This window comes from Convolutriloba macropyga, chromosome 7, assembly GCF_964194025.1.
Source record: "Convolutriloba macropyga chromosome 7, txConMacr16.3, whole genome shotgun sequence".
NCBI classification, from domain to species: domain Eukaryota; kingdom Metazoa; phylum Xenacoelomorpha; order Acoela; family Convolutidae; genus Convolutriloba; species Convolutriloba macropyga.
In genome coordinates, this window is record NC_134474.1 from 67,544,334 (window position 1) to 67,569,550 (window position 25,217).

General features: G+C 37.6%; 2 protein-coding genes across 3 annotated transcripts in view; both read right to left on the minus strand.

The window, feature by feature from the left end:
- Window positions 1-25,217, minus strand: part of LOC142343277 (ovarian-specific serine/threonine-protein kinase Lok-like) — a 413,485-nt gene that overhangs the window by 75,608 nt on the left and 312,660 nt on the right. Inside the window, exons 1-2 of one of the 2 annotated variants that reach the window (XM_075395068.1) lie at window positions 4,270-4,336; window positions 3,546-3,671 (exon numbers count right to left, since the gene is read on the minus strand). In XM_075395068.1, coding sequence (XP_075251183.1) covers window positions 3,546-3,578 — 33 coding nt within the window. In that variant the 5' untranslated portion in view covers window positions 3,579-3,671; window positions 4,270-4,336. Of the gene's footprint in view, window positions 1-3,545; window positions 3,674-4,269; window positions 4,337-25,217 lie in introns of those variants that run through there. The other variant, XM_075395067.1, reaches the window with a different exon arrangement.
- Window positions 9,332-24,999, minus strand: LOC142343275 (uncharacterized). The gene is made up of 2 exons (XM_075395065.1): window positions 24,554-24,999; window positions 9,332-10,299 (listed from the first exon to the last, which is right to left on the minus strand). Exons 1-2 carry the CDS (start codon window positions 24,843-24,845, stop codon window positions 9,668-9,670), a joined length of 924 nt encoding a protein of 307 aa, XP_075251180.1. The 5' UTR covers window positions 24,846-24,999; the 3' UTR covers window positions 9,332-9,667.

Genomic DNA, 25,217 nt, shown 5'->3' on the forward strand with positions numbered 1-25,217 from the left:
AATAATTGTTTTCTCAGGCAAACCCAAAGAAAAATAAGTAAAAGAAAGTACTTCACAAAGGAAAGAAAAAATTCTACGAGTAAACTGCAGAAAATCCTAAAAATCAAAATTCTAATCTCAAATTTGGCTACCAAAGCCACAAAAACTATCTCAACTTTGTCTAGAATCTTCCATTATTAGTATATTTTTCCTTAGAAAAATGTGAAAATACGAGAGATCACGAAAAAATTAGCGTGGCAGTCATTTGAATTATTAGAAACGAAATTCAAAAAGTCTCCAATCAAATATTCTACATTTGACAGGCTTTCCAATGATTGCAATGACACCGGTCTTCTTCAAACATATCGATTGGTCGAATTTAGCTGAAAAATACCAATTCAGTATACAGTTCCCCCCTCCACTGTAGCAATTGTCATCAAAGTTTTGAATTCCTTTGAATATTAGATCGTTTTTCGTAGGTCTGACGTCATAAGATTTAGTCCCTTTATTTTGCTGTTTACTATTCATGATAACGATTTTCGTTTTAACGATTCTCATTTTCGTTGGATCAACTGTTCAGTCTTCTTGAGGTCTTTCCAAGCAGTTGATAGGTTCTACGTTTCTTTTCTGACCTAGTAGCGCAACTTTGAAAACATACCCGGCAGATTGCCGGAAAATAGCCGCCGTTGATTCCAATAAGCATGATTGGGATTGAAATAACAGAAGATATTGAAAAAAAAAGATTTTTGTACAAAAACATTTTTTAAGTCCGATTTATTTTGATGGCATTTCGTAGTTGAACATACTTCTGTTTCATAGAGAGAGGCTACAGGGGCTACTATCAATAGCAATAAGCATTAGAGATGGTAAATAAGACTTATAGGAACGACGTTCAAATAGCGGGCATCTAAAATTGGGCTTTATGGGTTTATCCGTTTCTATTTCTGACTTCAATTTTTATACTGACTCTGTTCATTTTGAATTGCTTTGCTGAGCAGCCTATGTTCAAATTCACTTTTAGCAGAATGAGAGAAGAGAGAAATAAGCCTAGAGAAGTCAAAAAGATTTCATGCACAATGATGAAAAGGCGGCAAAATGAGGTAAAGCGAAACATTTTTTTATTCGACGAAGTAAAAAAACAGCGAGACAAGTCCTGACGTACAATTCAAAGAATTTTCATTGACTAAACAGAAAACTAGACCTAGAACGGACTATGAATGGTTTGGAAAAACCATTTAGAAAAAAATCCGATCCAAAAAATCGAAAAAACAGTAAACATCAAAGTGAAATTGCCGCATGTGAACAAAAAACCACTACCGATAAAGCGAATTTTTGTTCAAACACCGTATTCTCACTCTACTTTAAAATTAGAGCGAAAAAATTTCACGCCGCAAAACCACTCGCTTTTTCGCTCCTTTTCCTGTTTCGGCGTGACCAAAATCACTACTCCAATTTGACTTCAAAAATCATGAAAATGTGTGAACAGACCTTAAAAAAAAAACAGCCGGAAAAATTCCGGAAACGACTCGAAGTAAAAATCTGACTATTCTCACTAATCAGATGCATCACCAGCATATTACCAATCGACAGACAGTGCAACCAATTCACAAAGAAAAGACTGGAGAACTGGAAACATGACAAAGGACGAAATCAAAAAATAATATTCTCTAAAAATCCAAACAAAATTCTCTACAAAAAGAAAACATGCAGCTTCCCATCCATAACTCATAGAAATCAATTAGTTATATATTTGGCTAGATCAATCGACCACCTAGTACTTGCAGAGAAACCTTAAACAACAAACTAAAGAAAGACTAAAAATCTTTAACGAATTAGAGTTTTTGTATAATTTGTTTAATTGAAAACTGCCCTGCTAAGCATTCAAGTGCAAATTCAAAGTATCGACACCTACAAAAATGCTCCTTATTGAGAAAAAGTTACCAACAAAAAACATTAAATTGGAAGAATTAGGCAAAAAAACTTAGAAAAAAGACAAAAATTGGCCAAAATTTGCTCTGATTTACTCGATTTTCTTTAACAAAAACAACTCGAAACAAACATCAATCAAAATGAGAGACATCCAAAAGAACTACAACAACTGACTTCCTCTATAAAACCACCAAATGCTATCAAAGGCTGAGGAAGAATAGAAACGACATTAAAAAACAAATTGAACAAAAAAACGAGAAAAAGTAAGGTGTTTTTTTTAATTTTACAAGGAAAAATAAAGCCAAATAAAGTTACTTTGAGCAAATAGAGCAATGAAATGCTCGCAAAACAATGGGCAAGTTATAGCAAGCTAAAAAAATTGCCTACGATTGAAAAAAAACGAAAAAAAGCAAAAAATTAAAAAAGTGGTTAAAAAATTATCAGTTTTTCTGTCATTTTTCTTCAGAAAATAAGTTTTATACCAACAAAATTGTAATCAGTTTGTATCTCTGATATTCCTTGAGCAACGAGCTTCTATGCAAATTGCACTTAAAGCAGTAAAAGAAAACAAAAGGCCAAAATACATTAAATTTCGTCGAAAAATCAGCAAAACTGATCAAAAACCTCCAAATTTGCATAAAACTCAAATTAACTACTTGAAACCTTCAATTCCTATCAGAATGAGCCTAAATCCAATACAATATCATAATCAAACCTCATAAACAAGAAAAATTGCAAAAAATTGCTTTTAAAAGCCGCACGTGAACAAAAAAATTTCGCTCGCTCAGAGAAAATTTTTTCACACATCAATTTCTCGCTCTCTCAAAAACAGCGGTATGAACAAAAAACCACTCTCGTTCCGCTCTACTCTTCACTTTTGTTCAGCACCAAAAGCACTCTAAATTTTTTCACGCGTTTCATTTCCCGCTTCAAAATTCACTCCAATAAAATTGATTAAAAAAAAAAGGACTTCTCCAATACTCCTCTTCGAGTCGTAAAAAAAGACAGCGCCCCAATACAATTCAAATTCTTTGAATTGTAAAAAAAAATAGGAGCGCTATAATAGCCGGCTGAGAAGATGAGGGCGGCTATTAATAAAATATCACAGGGTGATGCAGTCTGAAGTCAATTTTGATTTTCTGAAAAGTTCGCAAAAACTTTCCTATAGACTTCGGCAACTGATTATGCAAATAAGAATCGAAGAATCTAAACAAAAGCATTTTAAAGAATGATAGCCATTTATTCAAGAAACGTTAATTTAGAAAAAACTTGCTTCCACGGTATGATGAAGGAGAAGACGTACGAGGCTTTATGCTGGAAGTTACAAATGAGCATATCCATTTTTATCATAAAACTTCAAGTTCGAAACAAAGCAAGAAAGAAGCTCTCAGAAAACGTCAAAATTAGATCAAGTTCTGAAACTATCGAATAAAACCTCGCATTTAATCTATCTCTGGTCGCTCATGTGGTTTTTTCATGTCCCATTTTCAGCTGGTTGAAAGTTACGTCTGTTGACCAGAGAACTAAATTTAAAAATTTGAGATAAAAATCTCGGAATTTTTGCATAATTAAAACTACATCATTTTTCGCACTCAGGGAAGGGAAACAGTTTCAACAATTCAAATGAGCTAACTCACATAATCCTCAATGGCTAGCGTCTCTCCGTACATTGTGATGATCCGAATCACTGAATACTACCAACTGAAATTATTGCACACAGTTCGTTATACAACAGTCAGCTGTCACCCTTTCTCATGATTAACCTGAAAGCACTCGGTTACTTACATCAAACTTGAAAAGAAACCAAGTTCCTGTTTATTTATATACCCAAACCTACACCTTTATTTCTTAATTTTATTCTAGAAGTCACTAAATTCATTTTCATAAGTCATCCAATGTTTGACTTCGCTGCTCCCATAGGATCTTTTCCGTTTGTGCCCCCCCCCCACCAGCTTAGTGGGAGCATATTATTTGCACCCCCCAGACGCACGTGCCATATTTTTACAATGATTTTATGTGAACTGACACGTGCTGTAATTGGGGGGTGTATGACATACTGGGGGGGGGGGGGGGGGGGGGGGGGGGGGCACAAACGGAAAACATCCTTCCTATATTATGTATAGCTTGGGTTTTCCCGTTTCCAACCACACGATAAATATCTTGTTCCACAATGTTCCATCCAAAATGGCACAAATGTGATAGGAGAAATGTTCATCAATTTGAGAAGTCTCTAATTTGAGAATACCAGAGAATTGAAGTGTTCATTAGAAATTGTCGTGAAATGCAAAACAAAGGCCAAAGAACATTAAGAAAACTCAACATCTTCAACACACGCTAGTTGTTGCACTAGATCTCACTTACCATTTCGAAGGGTAAACAAAAACCACACCTGACAAAATTCCGGATAACTGTTGAATCATACATTGCTTAGACCTATAAAGCAAAAGAATTCACAAGATCACTTTAATTTGAATTAATAATATCGGCACAAGAAAAACGTGCAGATAAAAAAATCGTTTTCGCAAAAGTTGGTTAGGTAAATCAGCATGAAAAAAAACCCGATTTTTGCTCGCAGCTCCGATACAGCTTGTGTAAATTTATTTAAACAACTGCTGAGGGCTGATCACGCGCTGACTTTCAAGATGATTATATTTCTTAAAAGATGTTGTATTGATTAAACTTTGAAAGAAAAAAGGAGGCGCGGTAATTGGAATTCACAAATAATTATCCAATCCATCCCCTCGGCAAATTTTATTCAATTTAGTCTAATCAAGCAAGAAAAAAGACCAACACGGTGACAATAATTACTTCAAACTTCGTTTGAGAGAAATTTACAAGAAAACCTGCACAATTGTGGGGCTCAGAAACTTCAAAAGGTGACCTTTTAACGTTGACTTCAGACCTTCCCAGCAAATTCAGGGCACTAAGCACCTGAAAAACTACTAAAGCCAGCTGACGGACTATAATGAAATTTGACGCAGACTGAGCTTCACATGTTTCACCTCTTTCAAATTTTTAAACTAATTTTGCATAAAGCACGTTTACAATAATTGCTTAAAACTTCGTTCTTGACCAAAAAAGCAGTCAATAATTAAATTAGGATCTTTTCCGTTTGTGCCCGCCACACGTTATGCACCCACAGAGCACATGCCATTACTTAGTTAATTATTTTGTGAAAATATGGTACCTGGGTCAGGGGGTGCCAATAATATGCACCAACTAAGCTGGTGGCACAAACGAAGGATCCTTAATTTATATTAAAATTGATAGATTCTTTAAAAAAGAGAAAAGCATACAAAAAATGTTAATACATGTGAGCTCATATTTCTTTATTTCACGAAAACTAACACTAGAACAAACGAACTGAAAGGAATGAAATCAGCATTTATGCAAGTTCTCGAGTAGAAAAAAAACGAGGTGAATTAATTTTACCAAACCATAACATGATATTAAAAAAAACAATTTCTATCCTATTTTCAAACTAAATCCTGAACCTTACTACTTGAAAACGTGAAAACTTCATTATTATAAAAATTATCAAGCTTGTGTGGCCTCTAATAAATTTCAAATAGATTTTAAAAATCTTAGTTTAGATTTATATAAGTGAGTGTATGTCAAAAAAACGATCTCGCCACTCACTTTTATATCCAAATTCAAATAGCCAAAACTGCTCAAATTGAAATAAAGTCACGTTGGAGAGATTTAAAAAAGTTTCTGAATAAAACCTCTCACTTCAAAAAGTTTGGCGAAAGTGCAAAGTTTTGCGAAACTGAATACAACCTAGGAGAAATTCAAGCTAACTTCTAAGTAAATGTTTCCACTATTGCAGCTTTTGTCCGAACATTTTTTGTCGCTTTCATAATGAGTCTTCAGCTTTTCAACAAATGATCCAACTTAAATAGAACCCGATTTTTCATTCCGCTCTTTAAAGGTTGTTAAGTCCTCATTCCTTTTTCCATTCGCCTCAAATCCAATCCGAGAGTTTAAGATCAGAAAAATTCTGAAATTTTAATAACAGCTCTACAATTCTTTGACAATGTAATCGACCCAGATTGTCAGTCTAAATCACCCAGCAAAAATCAAGAAAGCAAAAAACAGATAAGATAATTGTCAAAGAATCGCGAGCGCGGCTGTAACCAAAATAGGATAATTTTAAAAATAATTTTCTTGCCTATCTTTTTCAATTTCACAGGAGAATCTTAGCTTGGTTTCAACCAAAGTAAAATACCAAATAATCTAAAAACAATTCAACAGTTCTCGAAATATCATGTGTTCCGTAGAGTATTTCATATCAATCAGTGGTTACTGCAAATGTAAATTCCGCAAATTGACCATTTTTTGCAATTATCTTTCTCTTTACAGTTTCTCAAAATCAGCCCTGACAAAAAGACTAAAACGTGGATCCAGTAAAGATTTTATTGTACCACATTTGAGATATTTTGAATTACGATCAATCCAAATTGCTAAGAGACTGCTGTAGGAAACCAATATTTTGAGGAAATGAGCCATCAAAGACCTTATTTTCTTCGTATACACCAAAATTAGATCAATTGAATAATGTCAAAAATCTCAAAATATTGAAACAACTCTGAAACTATCTTGTCTATATCCTCTAAGTTTCACCAACAATGGACATAAGGGAGCAAATGAGGATAACTGAGCACTTATTATCGTAAAACATTGGAAATAATAACAAACCGTAAATGTGGATTAAGTCATAGTCAAACCAAGGATTGCCGCGGCCAAATTTCGCGGCACTTGAAACGTTTTGTGTTACGCAAAAAGTTAGAGCGATTAGCATCTATTTCATATTGAACTTTAGTTCCGACAAAGTTCCCAAAGCATTCCACAAGCACAACATTTTCAGAATAAAGATTGGTGAGAGCGCCGAAGTAGACAGTAACAGAAATTTAATTGCGAGAAGCTGTATACAACCAAAAATAAAATTAAAACAGAATTTTCTGCATATGTAAATTCGAAAAATGCCTGTCTTAATTACAGGATTGCGGAAAAACTTCTGTGGAACTCAGGTTCAACATCCACAGGAATTACGAAGTTTTCGAGAAACACCTGAAATTAAGGCAGCGTCATATAACCTATACTTATTTATACTACTATTGTTCGACACCAAGCTTTAAATGGATTGAAGGAACCGTTTAGGCATAGTTTAATTATCCATGTGATTCAAAAGGATTACATGACAACTTACCCACTGCCGTTTTACCCAATGCCAACTTAGTCAATGATCTTTCATCTCTTTTTTTAAATTATCCAATGTTCGGTTGTGATAGTTTCATATCAAGTCCCACGGGCCATTTAATTATATAGTCGGCTACATGGTCGTAATGGTAATTTTAAACACACCCGTCGGAAAATAGCCGCCGTTAATTCTCACAACCACGAATCGGTTTGAAAGAAAAAACATACCCGGCAGATTGCCGGAAAATAGCCGCCGTTGATTCCAATAAGCATGATTGGGATTGAAAGAATAGGTATTGAAAAAAAAAAGATTTTTGTACAAAAACAATTATGATTTATTTTGATGGCATTTCGTAGTTAAACATAAGGTACTTCTGTTTCTTAGAGAGAGGCTACAGGGGCTACTATCAATACCAATAAGCATTAGAGATGGTAACTAAGACTTATAGGAACGACGTTCAAATAGCGTGCGTCTAAAATTGGGCTTTATGGGTTTATCCCGTTTCTACTTCTGACTTCAATTTTTTATACTGACTCTGTTCACTTTGAATTGCTTTGCTGAGCAACTGATGTTCAAAATCACTTTTAGCAGAATGAGAGAAGAGAGAAACTAGCCTAGAGAAGTCAAAAAGATATCACGCCAAATGTTGAAAAAGCGGCAAAATGAGGTAAAGCGAAACATTTTTTTTATTCGACGAAGTAAAAAAAACATAGCAGGACAAGTCCTGACGTACAAGTCAAAGAATTTTCATTGACTTAACAGAAAAACTATACCTAAAATGGACTATGAGTGAATTGAGAAAACCATTTTAAAAAAATCAGATCAAAAAATAAGAAAAAAAAAAACAAAAAATCAATGTCAAAATGCCGCATGTGAACAAAAAAACCACTAGCGAGAAATGAAAATTTAATTCAAACAAAAAACCAGGCCTAGAATGAGCTGTGAATGGATTGGGAAAACCATTTAAAAAAATCCGATCCAAAAAATCGAAAAAACAGTAAAAATCAGAGTGAAATTGCTGCATGTGAACAAAAAACCACTACAGAGAAACCGAATTTTTGTTCAAACACCGTTTTCTCACTCTACTTTAAAATTAGAGCGAAAAAAATTCACGCCGCAAAACCACTCGCTTTTTCGCTCCATTTCCTGTTTCGGCGTGACCAAAATCACTACTCCAATTTGACTTCAAAAATCATGAAAATGTGTGAACAGATCTTAAAAAAAACCCAATACAATTCAAAATCTTTGTATTGTAAAAAAAATAGGAGCGCTATAATAGCCGGCTGAGAAGATGAGGGCGGCTATTAAAAATGAAAAAATGATTTTTGTAGAAAAACAATTTTAAAGTGCAAACTATTTTGATGTCATTTTGTAGTTGAACATACTCCTGTTTCATAGTGAGACGATACAGGAGCTAGTATCAATACCAACAAGCATTAGAGATGGTAACTAAGACTTATAAGAACCAAGTTCGAGAAACGGGCATCTAAGACTGGGCTTTATGGGTTTATCCCGTTTCTATTTCTGACTTCGTTTTTTTGATACTGGTTCTGTTCATTTTGAAATGCCTTGCTGCGCAACTGCTGTCTAAAAGCGTTTTCAGCAGAATGAGAGAAGAATGAAACTAGCCTAGAGAAGTCAAAGAGATTTCACGCAAAATGTTGAACAGGCGGTGAACTAAGGTAAAGCGAAAAATTTTTATTCGACGAAGTAAACAGAAAACAATAGGAGCGCTATAATAGCCGGTTAAGAAGCTGAGGCCGCTATCAACAATAGAGAACATTAAAGTTAGAATTGGGTAAAAACGGCATGTTGGGTATAATGGCATTGGGTAAAAAGGATTTGTGTCAATTGTTCTGACACCGTCAGAAGGTATTAGTCAAGTATGCCTAATTAAGAAGCGTACGTGGTACTTTTTTGTAACTGATTTTATCTGCGACATATTATCGGAGAAATTTACTGACTGGATTTTGTCTCGAATCGCTATATTCACAAACAAACATCAGGTGTTTTGAAGCTCAAGCTTTAAATTAATTTTATTGATTCTTAATTTGACTATCTGATTTTACATTATTTGATTTCTAACTTTTCCTGATATGTTTCCAGGCTTTAAACCACAGAAATCTAGTGTGTGAATTCACTGTTGTCAAATAGATCTTTTAAGCTAGTCGGTCAACAAGTTGCATCTAAAATTAAGCGCTCAGAATATCTGTTTGAAATCAATTGTTTTATAAGATATGAATTAAATTCACACTATCATCTGAATAATTTCAATCAATTATCAAAAAAGTTAACAAGCACCATTAGATGATATTAAATACCATAGTAGAAAACCTTAATCACATTTGAGGAATATTAGAATCTTTTCTGTTTCGGCTCCCCCAGCTTAGTGGGTATGTAACTTTTACGCCCCCAGGCGCACGTTCTATTTTTTTTACATCGTAACATGCTATATAACATCACATAATATTGAGACGCATAAAAACACTGGGGGCCAAAATAGCATAGATTTCAAAATTTCAATGTAAAATATTCCAAAACTTGACAAAAATTTACAATTCAAACTGAAAAAGCGTTGCTATCCTGTCTACTAAAAACAGTCTTTGAGACTTGTCCTCTGCAGATAGGACAGGTAGCCTTGATTAGGAAACAACAGTTTGAACAAACACACCTGTGGCCACAGGGCAACAAACAAACCACACTTTTTTCAACCTGACACACAATGCACAATTCTTCGCCCATGTATAACCTCTTAAGAGGGAAACTCGCGTTGTTCTGACACAACAAAAACTGATACAACAGGGCAGAATTTCTCGTATTGCCCAAATTTTTCACATGGTACACCGAAAGAAGGCCTTTCACTTTTTCATTTTGACTGGATTCGTCATTTCGCATCGTTACCATAACCAGCGGGTAAAACATTGAAGTTTCCAGCAGTAATTGAGGGTCAAACTCAAGGTCAAAGTGGCAAGCTTCGTCGTGTTCAGACTGGGAAAAGTGTGAACAAGTGTTGAACAGGTTGATGGCGTGAGGTGAACTGCAGTTTGAGAGAAACCTGTTCACAAGCTCGATAGGTACTGATTGGGCGACAGTTGTAGTGAAGGATGTACCACAATTCAATGACAAATCTGAATCGTCATTTGATTCTGGATTGGCTTTAGGTTGCTTGATACTAGCTTCCAGATGGATATCTAAACAAACCGGGTATCTCAAAAATGAACGATGAAAATTGCAAGCTCGATTGAAACACGCACGTGCATGTTTTGAAATGCGGAAGTTTTCAGTACCAGAAGTTCCTCATTACATAGCCAGAACTTCTAGGACATATACAGCCCGACTTCCATGAACTTTCAGCATTTTTAAACTTCAGGTTGTGTATTTTATGAGCGGTACAGTGACTCAGCAGAAGACATCTCAAAATTTTGTCTTAACATCTCGAGCCGCTAAGTAGTTCTCGATAAACCTTTCTTTTGTTCAAGAAGCAATTTGCAAAACCAGAACTTATAAACAGACAACATTTGATAGTTCGTAAGTAGGTACAATTCTACACACACTCGTATATGACGAACTGATAACACAAAGACATGCATTTATAAATATTTCTACTCTTCTAACTCGAGAACACTATAGTATTTTGTAGAAATAATAAAGATATGAAACTGGAAATCATCATTTTTATCTCGCAAATATATGAATTGAACAAAATTCACTCATTCTAAAACCATATTGATCATTTTTCTGCTTTTCCTGGTTTCTAATCTAACTGTGCAATTTCTTAATGCAATAGATTTTTTCCCTGTGGACAAAAAATCTATTGTTTTAAGGAAAAAAATCTACGTGCTCAAATAAGCTCCTATTACTGGTAAAAAAAAATTACGCCAGCCTTTTACAATGTAAGCCCAAAGGATAGAAATTGGGATGTCATGCTATTAGTCTCAATTTGTAACAATAAAGACCGGTTTTAACATGCTTTTATTTACTGGTTTCAGTTGAAACAATTTTTTTGCATAGAACAAATGCCACATTTACACAAAATGATTAGTGCACTATCAGAAAACATGCATTTGTACTTGTTGATATGATGTCGAATTTAGGAAACCAGATAATTTGTTGATAGTAACCGGGTCTGAGAAATGGGGTCTACTTCTTTTCACCCCTATTCAATGAAACCCTTGTCATTTAACCCCGATTTATTCACCCCTCTATCATTTCACCCCTTTATCATTTCATCCCGCCAATTAGCAGTCAACATTAAAGGCATGTTTTGTCATAATTAAGTGGATAAATTAATCCCACTCGGTTGTGATAGTTTATCAAATCCCACGGGCCGCGGTGAAATGATAGGGGTTACATGATACAGGGGGTGAATAAATCGGGGTTAAATGAATAGGGGTGAAAAAGCGTGACACCGAGAAAAGAACGGGTCACTTTGACATGAAACTTAAGAGTGTATATGCTTTATTAATAGCTCTCAAACGAAGATCGTAGAATTAATTTGGGTCAGTTGGTCTTCTTTTAAAAACTTGATATATTTCAATAAAAACGTAGGTAATAAAATCGTCACAGCCAAAAGCTACTAATGAAAAAACTTCCGAAAAGAAAAACGACAAAAATGGAACCGTTAATTGACCCAAAGAGTCAAATAAAAGCAAGTAAACGAAAGAAAGGGATGAACAGAGAAACATTTCTAAACTGACAGCTATGTTATAGAACATTTTTTGTATTTAGTTCTCCAAAACGGAGGAAAAAAATAAGGTATTAGAAAACGTTTTTAAGAATTGAGCAACAGAAGCAATAACGATATATTTGAAAACATATTAAAATTAGCTCAAAGGTGCTATCAATAATTAGCTGCCTAGCATCAAGAGTAGAAGTTTAATATAGCTATTCGGCCTAAATCAGTGAGTCATAAATACATGCTATTTCCATAACTTATAATTGTAGGTAAGCTAATATAGTCCCATTTTCAATTTTTGCTCAAAAATCTGGGGTGACTAGTAAGTTTGAAGAATTGATGAGTAGAGCGATTTAAGGTAGAAAATTAAACGACTTGGTTTGGGTGTGACTGCTGGATGTTATATTTTCCCATACCGTAGCGACCTCCAAGCTGGTATGTGTTTTCAAATGACAAAACAAATGCTCATCGCAACACTTATAACTATTTACGCGTTGGGTCCGAGATTATTTGTGGAGTCGAATAGTATTCGTGTTTTAGTCATTGGACTGACCAGTTTTAGCTGGAACTTGGATTGCTTGTTGAAACGATTGGCAATTCCCAATGAAACTAATCTTAGTTCCAATCGTTATCCTTCTCTCCTTTTCTTTAATTTTATCCAGAGTCCTGTTTATTGAACCCATACTCCTTCTCCTTTGAAATTTGTTTTAAATACAAAAGGTCGATGCTTCGCCCGGAGGTGAGCCAAGATTGCTATCAGAGAGACTTAAAAAGAACAAAAACAACTACAAGAACTCGCAACATCTAAACTAACAGTTCTTGAAAACATGTCGTGTAAAAGTCCTTGAAACCTTCAGTTTCTAATTCAAAACATAATATTAGTTCAAAATTGACTAAAAAAGGCCAACTGATACCTATCATTAATGAGACTAAGTGACAAAAACAAAAAAGGACAAAAAAGAGGCAAAAGAAAAATCTATTTTAGAGCAAGTCGTACCAAAGAGCAAACCGCTAGATATGAAAAAAGCCTTTTAATTTATCAACATCTGACTGATAAGAGAGACAATTACACCCGTACATGATAAGACTAAGTGACAGAACAATAAACTGAATGATAAAAGATGCAAAAATACAAAAAAATCGTCAACATATTTTGAAAACAATTAGTGCTGAATTCGTGAAATATAAAAACAGGTAGAATACAAAAACTCACTTATTTTATTACGACAAATAGCGTATAAGTGTTGAAAAACCATTATTTGCTTTTTGAGGTTTTTAAACAACTGCAATTAAGCATCAATAGAACGAACGTATCAACGTTTAAGAGTATTTTTTACAGAAAATGAGAAAGACAGCGAAAACAGAAGTTAAAATGCAGCACGTGAAAAAAAATCTCTCAAAAACCGAAAATCTGTTTAAATACCATTTTCCTACTTAACTTTAGAATCAGTTTGCAAAAAAATCATGCTTTAGAACTAACGTTTTTGCTCCTCTTATTACTCCACCAAAACCACTACTCCAACAGGACTTCTCATTGACAAGGAAAAGACGAAAAAAGTGTGAACAGATCTTTTAAAAGAGGGCACCAATACAATTCAAATTTTTTACAACTCAACACCAGAACAATTCAAATAAAAAAGACATGGTTGATTTAATGACTACGCACTTCGTTTATGAGCAGAAAATCATACCGAACTAAATTCAAAACACTCCACTAAAAGTACGATTTGAAATTCCCTTCGAGCAAATATAATCGCATTCCCAGAGACGTTCAACCTCACAGCGCAAACTATATCTGTAGATCATCTAGTAGAAAAGAAATCTGAGTGTCGACAACACTGGCAATCAGAAAATTGTATGAGAGTTGCACGTAAAAACAATACGATACACTCAACAATCAGAACTAATAGAAAAGGTAAAACAACTTTTTGGGTCAAATCAAAGGATATGAAAACAAAGAACTGACAAATAAGCAGAACAAACTAGCTTCATTCTATTAGTATAAAATGACTATAAATTTATGTCGAGCTGAACCGAGAGTAGTGCTTTTATAAGAAAAACAAGTCTGGCAAATTTTGCGTTTTGAACCATTATCGTGATAGTGAAAAGTAAACTTTGCAACCAACGGCACCTTCAGATTCCAACAGTTGCTTAATCAAAATTACTCCTAGCAGTATTTGCTATACAAGTGTAGCTGGAAAAAAAATACTCATAAAAATTTGCAACAAAACAACCTCAGTTGTCTTTATCCGATTTAAGCAGAGGAGAACATTAGCTCTCAAACTGATGTATAGTTATTTTGTGAATTATTATTAACACTGTATAACCATTTATTCGTGTAAACGTCTTGACTTCCATAAATCTTAACTGCAAAAATGGTACGATAGAGCGAATTGTTTCTTTTTCTCTAAACCGGGTTAAGCTGTAGTATTGCCAAGCGGATAATTACTTGGCCGCCAAAATACTTGCTCATCAAAAGCGCAATGAAAAGAATAAAGAGGAAAAATGACAAAAATAGCAGTATAAACTGCACTTAGCCAAATTCATTTATCCTCATCAAACTCAACAATTATGAACTAGCAACAGAGAAAAACAGCGAGGGTAGGGAAACCGTGTTAGTGAATCCTAAAGCCGAAAAAACTAATAGGACAGAAAGAAAGACTTTGATGTTATAAATTTCAAAATCTCTAATCTACAAGAAAACAAAAACTAGTCCTATAATTATCTAGATAGGGTCACTAAAACCTTACAAAAAATGATTTAAGTGAAAACGCCTTTTGAAAGAAAGTTGCCCTCGAACACTAAAAATTCGAAGACCATTATCTTACTCAATTTTAAGAGCAGTTGAAAACGTCATTCATTGAAACTACCCGTTTTTTTTTTGCTTTTTGCACTTTTGATGTGACTAAAATCAAAACTCCAATTTGACTTCTTAATAAAATTTGACTTTGACAAAAAAATTTAAAAAAATGAGTAAACAGATCTCAGAGTCAGATGGTTGTTTTAAGCTATCAAAGACACATCGAATCGACCTGAAAAGCGTACTCCGCTAGAACCTATCAACAAACATCAAACATAAACCGCCTAATGTCGGAAAAATTGCTCTCGAACGAGAGGCGAGGCAATTTAATTCAGGGACTGTAGCCTAATTAAAATTTTCTTTATGGGTGCAAAAATAGTTGACCACGCCGGGATTCGAACCATAGACCTCCCGATCCCTCACCAGAAGCACTGTTCACTCGGCTATCTGGCCCTTTTTGTAATGCTGAAATCGATTTTATTTTAGCAACAAGCTTTACTTTGGAATGAGAACAATAGAGATCACTCTAAAATGAAAACAGAAAGCGTGAAAAAAGTCACTTGAGAAGTCCTAGAATGTTCTAGAAGAAAAGCGCGAAAACGGTCAAGAGAAAAATTAGCATTAACAAAAAGACCAACAAGTTTAGTTTACAATAATTGCTACGAACTTTGTTCGAGAGCAATTAATCAGAAAAAATTCAAACACAAAACTAATTTTAAAAGCAAGCTGAAAAAACTCTTACATAAAGATAAAATACAATAGCAGTCTATTCGTTCATTGTCGAAATCCACGCGTTTGAGAGCTAAGTACCAACCTGAAGACAAAAAGTATCTAGAAGAAAGAAAAAGTTGCCTGACTAAACTTGTACTTTATTTTCGACAACAGGACGCTGGCGCATTTATCATTTGTCACGGAGGCAGAGTACGAAGGTACGCAGCCCAAAGCTAAGTTTTGTCATGATGTAGGAAATCACCTCAGAATATGAATCTTCTTTTTTCACTGATTCTTGCTGCCAACATCTGTATTGCTTTCGACGTTGACGTTCTAGCTCCCCCAGTGAAGATGAAGATCAATGGATAGAAGGCGGCCTTCATGACAATTGCTCTTTGTTTACACTTCAATTCTTTACGGTCTCGTGATTTTTCTATGAATCCGGCATGCTTTTAACACAACTTTTAGCAAACGGATTAAACACTTTTGAATGGCCCATTTGCTTTGATATTTAATTGAGCGTCCTCATCAAATGTGGTACTTCTATTTGAGCAGGTTTCTCCTTTCAAAGTCTAAAGACAGGTACCCACTTCAATATTATCAAATACTTCATCGAGCAAATTGGCCAAATCGACCAAGAATTGCATATATAGTTGAGCCTGAGGTCGGCATAGCCACCTTTTGAGCAATGTAAAGCAGGAGCTACATTAAATTCTCTACAAATGCACAGGTTGATGATAATTTCACAGAATCTCATCCGTATCTAAGTTAAGTTCATCTTTTCAACGAGAGTTCAATCAGCCATTACGGCGCTCCTCATTCAATAGCGAGATCTGGAGAATAAGCATGTTTCATCAAAGATATCTCTTAATATGTGAAACTTTCTGGTGAGTCTGCAGCTACCCCTTTTCTGGTTATCTCAGCGAATTTTTCTTGCATAAAAACTGGGTCCGAGCACTTGACACAAAGCGTTCAAAGGGTTGAAGAAATCTTTATTCTCGTCTGCCCTGTGTCGGTATAGCTGCCTTTTGAGCAATGCAACACGAGCTACATTAATTGTCTCTACAAATGCACAGGTTGATGGTATTTTCAGAATCCCAGCAGTATCTAAGAGAAATTGCATCTTTTCAACGAGAGCTTAAGCAGCCATTACGACGCTCCTCTTTCATTAGCGAGATCTAGAGAATAAGCCTGAGTTTCATCCAAGATATCTCTGAAATTTTCTCGCGAGTCTGTAGCTACCCCTTTTCTGGTTCTCAGCGAACTGTTCTTGCATAACAACTGGGTTCGGAGCGCTTGACACAGAGGTGTTCACAGTGTTGAATAGAACTTTATGCTCGTCTTCCCTGTCTTCGGATAATAACAAGTTTAGGCCACGTTCTCAACAGAAGATATTTCGACACTAATCTTTGAAGGAAGCATGATTCAGAAATTAAGAGACAAGGTCGTTTGTAAATATAATTTCAGCGCCATAAAGTAGCTCACCAAAATGTGTCGGCGTTCTTGCAATGAGTCTGAGTTTATGTTGGACTCCATTTGCGTAAGACTTAGACATTATGAGGAGACATCTTAGTGTTTCGCGAGTTTCTGGAGCATGAACGAACATTCGTTTGACTTTTCTTTAAGGAACTGTTCGCAACATTCATTTGAGCCTATGACCGACCCTAGGACACTGAACCTCAATTCCATATAAGATGAACCTGAAAAAGCTTTTTAACTCTACTTATTTCTGTTTTGTAATTAGATGACAATTCATTACTTGTATGCAAAGGAGTTTACCTGTTCATTGAGCGGTTCCAGTACAACTTTCAAGGACTGGGGGTACCAGCAGCAATAAAGTAATCGGCGTACCACTTATGGGTGATATTCTGATCTCTGAGTAAATCTATGAGTGGAAGAATAATTAAACCATATATTGCCTTGCTATCGGGTCGCCCTGAATTGTACATTCCTAAAGAATTGTTCACCTTTTCATCTATAAAAATGTCTATACGGTGCGTTATACGGAATAATAGCAGCTGCATAAAGTGATGCACTCAGTTTTGCGCTGTTCTCTAAGGCAAGGTCTCTGTTAAGACTGTTGAATGAGTTCATGGCATCGAAAAGTAGAATTCCGTCCTTACTTTTGTCGTGGAAGCGTCGACGCAGAGTTCAATGCCTCTTTTGTCTGAGACATGGCTGTAAATTTCACCAATTTTCTGAACATCTTGTTTTACACATTGTACAATACTTCTGCCTATAGCTCTTCACGGTTAGAATTTGTTGTTCTTACCAACGCTGCCCGGGTTGGATTCCCGGTCTGGGAGCTTCTCCATCTTTTTACTGTTTTTCAAATAAAAAACTTTTTAGTCACTTATTAGACGCATTTTCACCTAGGTTGTATGCGTGTGTTGCTGGATATAGTTTATTGTCGTCTCACCGGCAATGTTCCTGCTGAATTCCGTTTCATCATTATTCTTGCCATTTTATTTTTTATCATTTTTTACCATTAACAAATTTTTATATTTGCCACAATACTGCATATTAAAGATAGTAATTTATCAATAAGACTTGGTTCGAAAGGTATGCAGAGTCTATATTCTATGCCCTATATGATATATAGACTCGCACAAGCCATTTTGTTTGTCAGCCAAAGGACAAGTGAAAAAAAAGTCTAGGGACCATTCAATAATATCTCGAGCACCTCAAATGAACAAAATTGATCTATTCAGTTTTAACCCCATCTCATAGGGCGTAAAACCTTAACATCCCCGAGCGAGTGCACCTTTTTACATAGTAACGTGCGGTATAACAAATAAACTGTAACCGGGAGTCATAAACTGCACTTTGTGAAGTTGGTTGCCAAACAAAATAAATCCAAAATTACTAGCTCAATGTCCAAAATTGGGTTCGCAAGACGAAGGGTTTCATATTTGTTCACAAGTTTGGTTATTTATTTTCTGTTTCTGAAGAGTTTGTTACTAGACCAGAACCTTATCTGAAATACATAGAACATTTATCATCCCAGATGGTCAAGCGGTCAGGATTTGTGGCTCTCACCCACAAGGCCCGGGTTAGACTTCCGGTCTGGGAATCTTTTACACCCGTGTTAAACACCTGGAAATGAAATATATGCTTGCGAATTCTAAACGCTGCCGTCTACATTCACAAATTCACGTACTTTTGGCGACATAGAATGATGAAACGTAATTACAAACCTGCTGCATTTATTTGTCATAACGTGATAAAAAAAATGAGGTCTTTCTAGTTATAGCCAACACCCCACCCCCTCATAGTACATATACGGCATATGGAGGGAGGGGTTATTCGTTCTATGCCTACACTCATATGGAAGAGGAATAATGGGAAAGAACCCAAAACGTCATAGGTCTGTGAACAAACTTGTGCGTTTTTACATTGATAATGGGATCTTTTCCGTTTGTGCCCCCCCCCCAGTACGTTATGCTCCCCCCAGTTACAGAGCACATGCCATTACATAGTAAATCATTATGTAAAAATATTGCACGTGCGTCTGGGTGGGGGGGGGGGTGCAAATAATATGCGCCCACTAAGCTTGAGGGGGGGGGCATGTTAGAATATCGATCAAACTATAGTCTTAAACTTAGTGAGAATTAGAAAGAAAGTTTGACTTACCAGATTAGAAAGACAAGCAATATGATTTTGATCAAAGAAATTATATAAATGAATCGTCAAGAAATGGTGCTGAGAATCAATATTCGGTTCAAATTGGTGAATCTAGATAACTATTATTAGAGTTAGATTAATTGATGTAAAATCTTCCCAGCATGTATTAAATGATGATGATATCTCCGGAAGTGTGAATGAATTCTCAGAAAAGTGCAAATGCATTCCATTTATGGTTCCCTTTGCGACTGATTTGCAGAAGCAAACCATATTGGGTAACCCTTGCGACCCCCACTATAAATCACGGTGCTAAGATTAGTTTTGTATCTTGACTTTTTCACACTGATAATGGGTATATATACAGCTGATTTTTGAGTCCTTTTTCATCCCCAAATTCAAATCACCATCTTGATCTAATAATCAGATCTCTCCTGTAAATCTCTAAATTCTACTGTAAAATATCATTTTGTTATTCTCTCATTTTTTGAGAAATTAATTCTTTTACTTAGTTAAAAACGCTTTTTATTCCGCTTGCGAAAGTCCATAACCCAACAGGTTATGGGCCCAGCAATTTTCTAAGTCATAAAATTAATTTCCAAAACAAAACTAATTTGTTGTTGACAGTCATAATCCTTTTCTGCTTAGTACCTTTTCTTTTCACAACTGTTTTGCCTGCTCAAACTTCAATGGATCAACAGACAGTGAAGCTGCTGACCTACACAGGAAAGGCACAGGACTTTCCAATCTGGAGCACAAGATTTGTGGCGATGATGCAGACGAAGGGACTCTACAAATCACTACTGGGGACAGAGGAGCAACCCAATGAGCCTGCGCCACTGGCCAATGGGGCAACCAATGATGAGAAGAACCACAAGGTGCTGAAGGATGCATATGAGATGGAAGTTGCAGACATCAAGGAGAAGCGGAACAATGTGTGGTGCCATCTGGCACTGACTCTAGATGCAACAACCCTCATGCTGATGAGACATGACTGTGTGGGAGATGACGGCATTGGAGATGGAGCAAAGGCTTGGAAGCTTTTGCAAGAGAGATTTCAGAGTGTGGAGACGCCGACAGTGGTGACTTTAGTGGCACAGCTTGCTCGACTGCAGCTCGAGGATTCTGAGGATTTGGACAGCTTCTTCATCAGAGGACAGGAGTTGCTCACAAGGCTACAAGAAGCAGGGGAAGCAGTCTCAGAGACCCTCTTCAACGCCTTGGTCCTCAATGGTCTGCCAATGAGGTATGAAAGTTTTGTTATACAGGAAAGCTTCAACCCGGCAACGAACTTCACAGAGTTGAGGAAAAGGCTGCAGAACTTTCATGAGAGCACGGTGCAGAGACACAAGGGACAAAGTGGTTCAGTGGCACTGACAGTGAAGCGTGACTTCAAGAAGGGACCCAAGAAAGGAAACTGCTTTGTGTGTGGGATCCCTGGACACTTTGCCAAGGACTGCAGGAGGAAGGAGACAGCACAATGCAGCAAGTGTGGTGAGAAGGGTCACCTAGACAGGGCATGCAAGAGACAAAGAGATGGAGGCAAACATGAGTCAGTGGCAATGGGTCCAACATTGGCTACACCAGACGAGGAATGCTGGGCAGCTCTTACCCAGTGGAAGACAGCAGGCATGCTAGTGGACAGTGGTTGTACAGATCACATAGTGACGAACATCGATGAGTTTCTGGACTTTGTGCCCATTCAATCAGTGGTCAGAAATCCCAACGGAGAGGCTTCCAGAGTGGTGGGCAGAGGCTGTGTGAGGATCAGCATACCCTCAAACAAAGGGGAATTCCAATGCGAACTCAAAAATGTTCTGTGTGTGCCGGACTATTCTTCAAACCTCCTATCAGTCTCAAGATGCACGGAGTGGGGACATAGCTTCACTTTCGAGAGAGGAAACAGCTGCATGAAACTCCAGAAGGGAACTCGGGTAAAACTAACACAAGAAAATAATTTGTTTTACTTACCCTGCAGCGTTCTAGAATTCAAGATGAGTTCCAACAGCGTGAAACTTGACAGTGCAAGGAAGTGGCACAGACGATTGGGTCATTTGAATCAAGCGGATGTGGTCAGGAATGCACCAGAGACAGTGGGGGAACTCGATGATGTATGCAATGTGTGTGCATTGGCCAAGATCACAAAGACTCCAGTACCAAGAGTGGCAGAGACCCAAGCAGAAGAGAAGCTGGAGAGGGTGTTCACAGACGTGATGGGACCTTTCAGAGTAGAGTCACTGTCAGGGTTCCGGTTCTGCATAGTGTTTGCAGACCAATACACGAAGTTTGTGTTTGTGGACTTGCTTAAGGCAAAGAGTGAAGCACTGGCCAGCCTGAAGAAATTTGTTCTCAGTGTGGGGACGCCCAAGAAGCTGAGGCAAGACAATGCGAAGGAGTTTCTCTCAGAGCAGTTCGAGACGTACTGCTTAGATGCAGGCATTCTACAGGAGAAGACCATACCAGAGACGCCACAACAGAATGGGTTAGCTGAGAAGTGCAACAGGACACTGCTGGAGATGGCAAGATGTTTGCTCATTGACTCAGGACTTCCAAAGATGATGTGGGGAGCAGCAATTCTTCACGCAGCAAGGATCAGAAACTTGGTTGTGAGACGAGGAGAAGAAAAATGCCCAGCAGAGCTGATGAGAGGTATAAAACCTAAGCTTCCAATTAGTAAATTATCTATTTTTGGTTGCACAGTCTTCATGAGGAAGAGGGACAGAGAAGTCAGCAAACTTGAACCCAAGGCACTGGAAGGAAAGTTTGTGGGTTACACTGAAGGAGAAAACGGATACCTGGTGTACATACCCAACACACGCAAGGTGATGGCAGTTCGAGATGTGATCATCAAGGAGTCTGAAGTGGGCTCAATTCCTGACAACAAAGAAACGGCGGACCTACTAGATGATGGGTCGGAACTGGGAATCTGGCACCCAGATGATGGTCATCAAGACGATGACAACAGAGAACGACAGGACACATCTACTGCAATAAAGGAGGAGTGGCATGACGCAGGGAGCGTGAATACTCAAGAAACAACACAGACAAGAGGCCTCGGATGTTGGAGAAACAGCACTAGATGAAGAATCTACTGCAACAAGAGGGAGTCACAGAGACTCAGATTCACTGGAAGACAGTGACACAGAAGACTTCTCACAGTTAGAGACAGTTGGCTTCAATGAAGATGCACTGGAACACGCGGACAGAGCAGAGCCCAGACGAGGGACACGAGCAAGGAATGTTCCGCAAGTTTTTGGAGAAGTCAGGACCCATCTTGCTGTGACTGAGGGCGACTATGTGGAACCCAAAACAGTCTACGAAGCCAAGCAAGGTGACGATTGGGACCAGTGGCACCGGGCAATGAAGGACGAGGTCAAGGCACTCCAAGACAACGAGACTTGGAACCTAGTGAGACCACCCACAGACAGGGACGTCATACCGGGCAAATGGGTTTACAAAGTGAAATTGGGACCCAGTGGTCAAGTGGACAAATACAAAGCGCGCTATGTGGCGAAAGGCTTCAAACAAGTGGAAGGACTGGACTACTTTGAGACTTTTGCGCCTACCTGTAAGCCAGAGACATTCAGGATTCTACTTCAGCTATCAGCGAAGCAAGGCCATGTGATGCACCAATTTGATGTCAAGACTGCTTTCCTGCACTCACCAATCGAGGAAGAAGTGTATCTGGAACAGCCACAGGAGTTTGTAAAACGCGGATCAGATGGGGAGAAGTTAGTATGTCGACTAAATAAATCAATTTATGGTTTGAAACAGGCTGCTAACAACTGGTACAAAGAGCTGGCAAACTTCCTACTGAGACAGGGGTTCACCAGAAGCAGGAACGATCACTGCTTGTTCGCAAGATCAGAAGCAGAGGATCACACCTTCATCTTGGTCTGGGTTGACGACATCATAGTAGCATCAAGAAGTATGACAGTGGTCTCTGATGTCAAGAAGGCACTAGAAGCAACCTTTCACATGGAAGACAGAGGGAGACTACACTGGTTTCTGGGTCTAAGAATCAGACGAGAAGAGGGCAAAGTCACAGTCGACCAAGAACGCTACATAGAAACAATGCTTGAGCGGTTTCAAATGGATCAATGCAAACCCTCAAGAACTCCAGCTGATTTGAATTTGAAACTTCAGACAGCACAGAACGGAGACGAAGAAGTGGACCAGAGGATCTACAGAAGCTTGGTTGGATCACTTCTGTATCTGGCCAAACAGACGAGGCCAGACATCATGTTCACAGTCAACATTCTGTCCAGACACATGAATGCACCTACCAATCAACACTGGATGTGCGGAAAACGACTTCTGCGATATCTTCAAGGTTCAAAAGGTTTAAAACTTACTTACACAAAAGAGGCTAGTTATGATTTAGTGGGGGAAAGTGATGCAGACTGGTCTGGAGACGTGAACGACAGAAAATCAACAACGGGCTATTACTTCAAGCTCATCGGACGTGGCGCAGCACTCAGCTGGGGTGTCAAGAAGCAGGCCACAGTTGCTCTTTCTTCATCAGAAGCAGAATATCAGGGCATGGCAGCAGCAGTTCAGGAAGCACTTTACCTGAAACAACTTCTAGAGGATTTTGGCATCCAACAGAAACGTCCAATAGCAATTGGAGAAGACAACCAAAGTTGTATCAGACTCTGCCAAAACCCAGTCATGCACAAAAGGAGCAAGCACATCGAAACAAAGTTTCACTTCATCCGGGACAAAACAGAGGATGGGACTATTTCAATTCATTACGTTCCTACAGACAAAATGGCAGCGGACATCTTCACAAAGTCCTTACCCGTTTCGAAAGTGGAAACATTCAGAGCAGTTTTGATGGGAACAGACTCTACGCAATCAGCTCAAGTCTGAGTGGGGGTGTTAGAATATCGATCAAACTATAGTCTTAAACTTAGTGAGAATTAGAAAGAAAGTTTGACTTACCAGATTAGAAAGACAAGCAATATGATTTTGATCAAAGAAATTATATAAATGAATCGTCAAGAAATGGTGCTGAGAATCAATATTCGGTTCAAATTGGTGAATCTAGATAACTATTATTAGAGTTAGATTAATTGATGTAAAATCTTCCCAGCATGTATTAAATGATGATGATATCTCCGGAAGTGTGAATGAATTCTCAGAAAAGTGCAAATGCATTCCATTTATGGTTCCCTTTGCGACTGATTTGCAGAAGCAAACCATATTGGGTAACCCTTGCGACCCCCACTATAAATCACGGTGCTAAGATTAGTTTTGTATCTTGACTTTTTCACACTGATAATGGGTATATATACAGCTGATTTTTGAGTCCTTTTTCATCCCCAAATTCAAATCACCATCTTGATCTAATAATCAGATCTCTCCTGTAAATCTCTAAATTCTACTGTAAAATATCATTTTGTTATTCTCTCATTTTTTGAGAAATTAATTCTTTTACTTAGTTAAAAACGCTTTTTATTCCGCTTGCGAAAGTCCATAACCCAACAGGGCACAAACGGAAAAGATCCGATAATTGTTCACTTGGGCCTTTTAAGCGATAGAGGTGGGACTGGCCACTACAAATCATTTCCACAAATATCTTGGTGAACGGGCCCTCATATTCTAACGGTTGAAAAGGAAATAATTTCCAACTTACTAGTCTGTGATCCTCCTATCAATTGCATGGAGTGAGTGAACGGAATATCCACCACCTGCATGCTTCCCAAATCATCCGAGGAGTAATTGACAGATGGGAATCCCTCCCTTCCTCCCAGAATGGCATCTTGTCCCAATCTCTGGTTCTCGTTTAGAGACCTCACGAACCTCTCTGGGTTAGTTATCATCTGATAGAGAAACCAGACAAACAGCACAACTGAGCAAAGACAGAGGGAGTAGATTAAGACATGATACTGGTCCAGCACTATTATATCGTCTTCTGATTTGTCCATTCAACCTCAAAATTTCATAAATATGGCTTCTTAAATACCCCAGATTGCCAAAGCAACTTTGTGAAATCAATTATAGACGGAGACTAAGATGATTACCATAAGACATTGCATTTTGTCCGATACGTTTTAGGATCTCAAGTTGTGCGCCTTAGACTTTCGGGCAACTAAGATTTATGTTCCAACGTATTTAGGATCTAATCTGTTTCGGCCCCACAGCTTAGCATAAATCTTTTATGACCCCCAGACGCACGTGCTATTTTCTTACAGAGTAACGTGCAATATAACAACATAAAATTTGCAACTGGGGGTCATAAAAAACACTGGGGGAGGGGAGGGCAATAGATTTCGTATTTAGAGAATCAAAGGGTAGAA

Coding starts and splice junctions, on each gene's coding strand:
- LOC142343275 (XM_075395065.1), bottom strand. CDS start 24,845: ATGGACAAATCAGAAGACGATATAATAGTGCTGGACCAGTATCATGTC. Junction 10,300..24,553: donor GATAGGAGGATCACAGACTA/GTAAGTTGGAAA, acceptor CGGTTTGTTTAG/ATATCCATCTGGAAGCTAGT.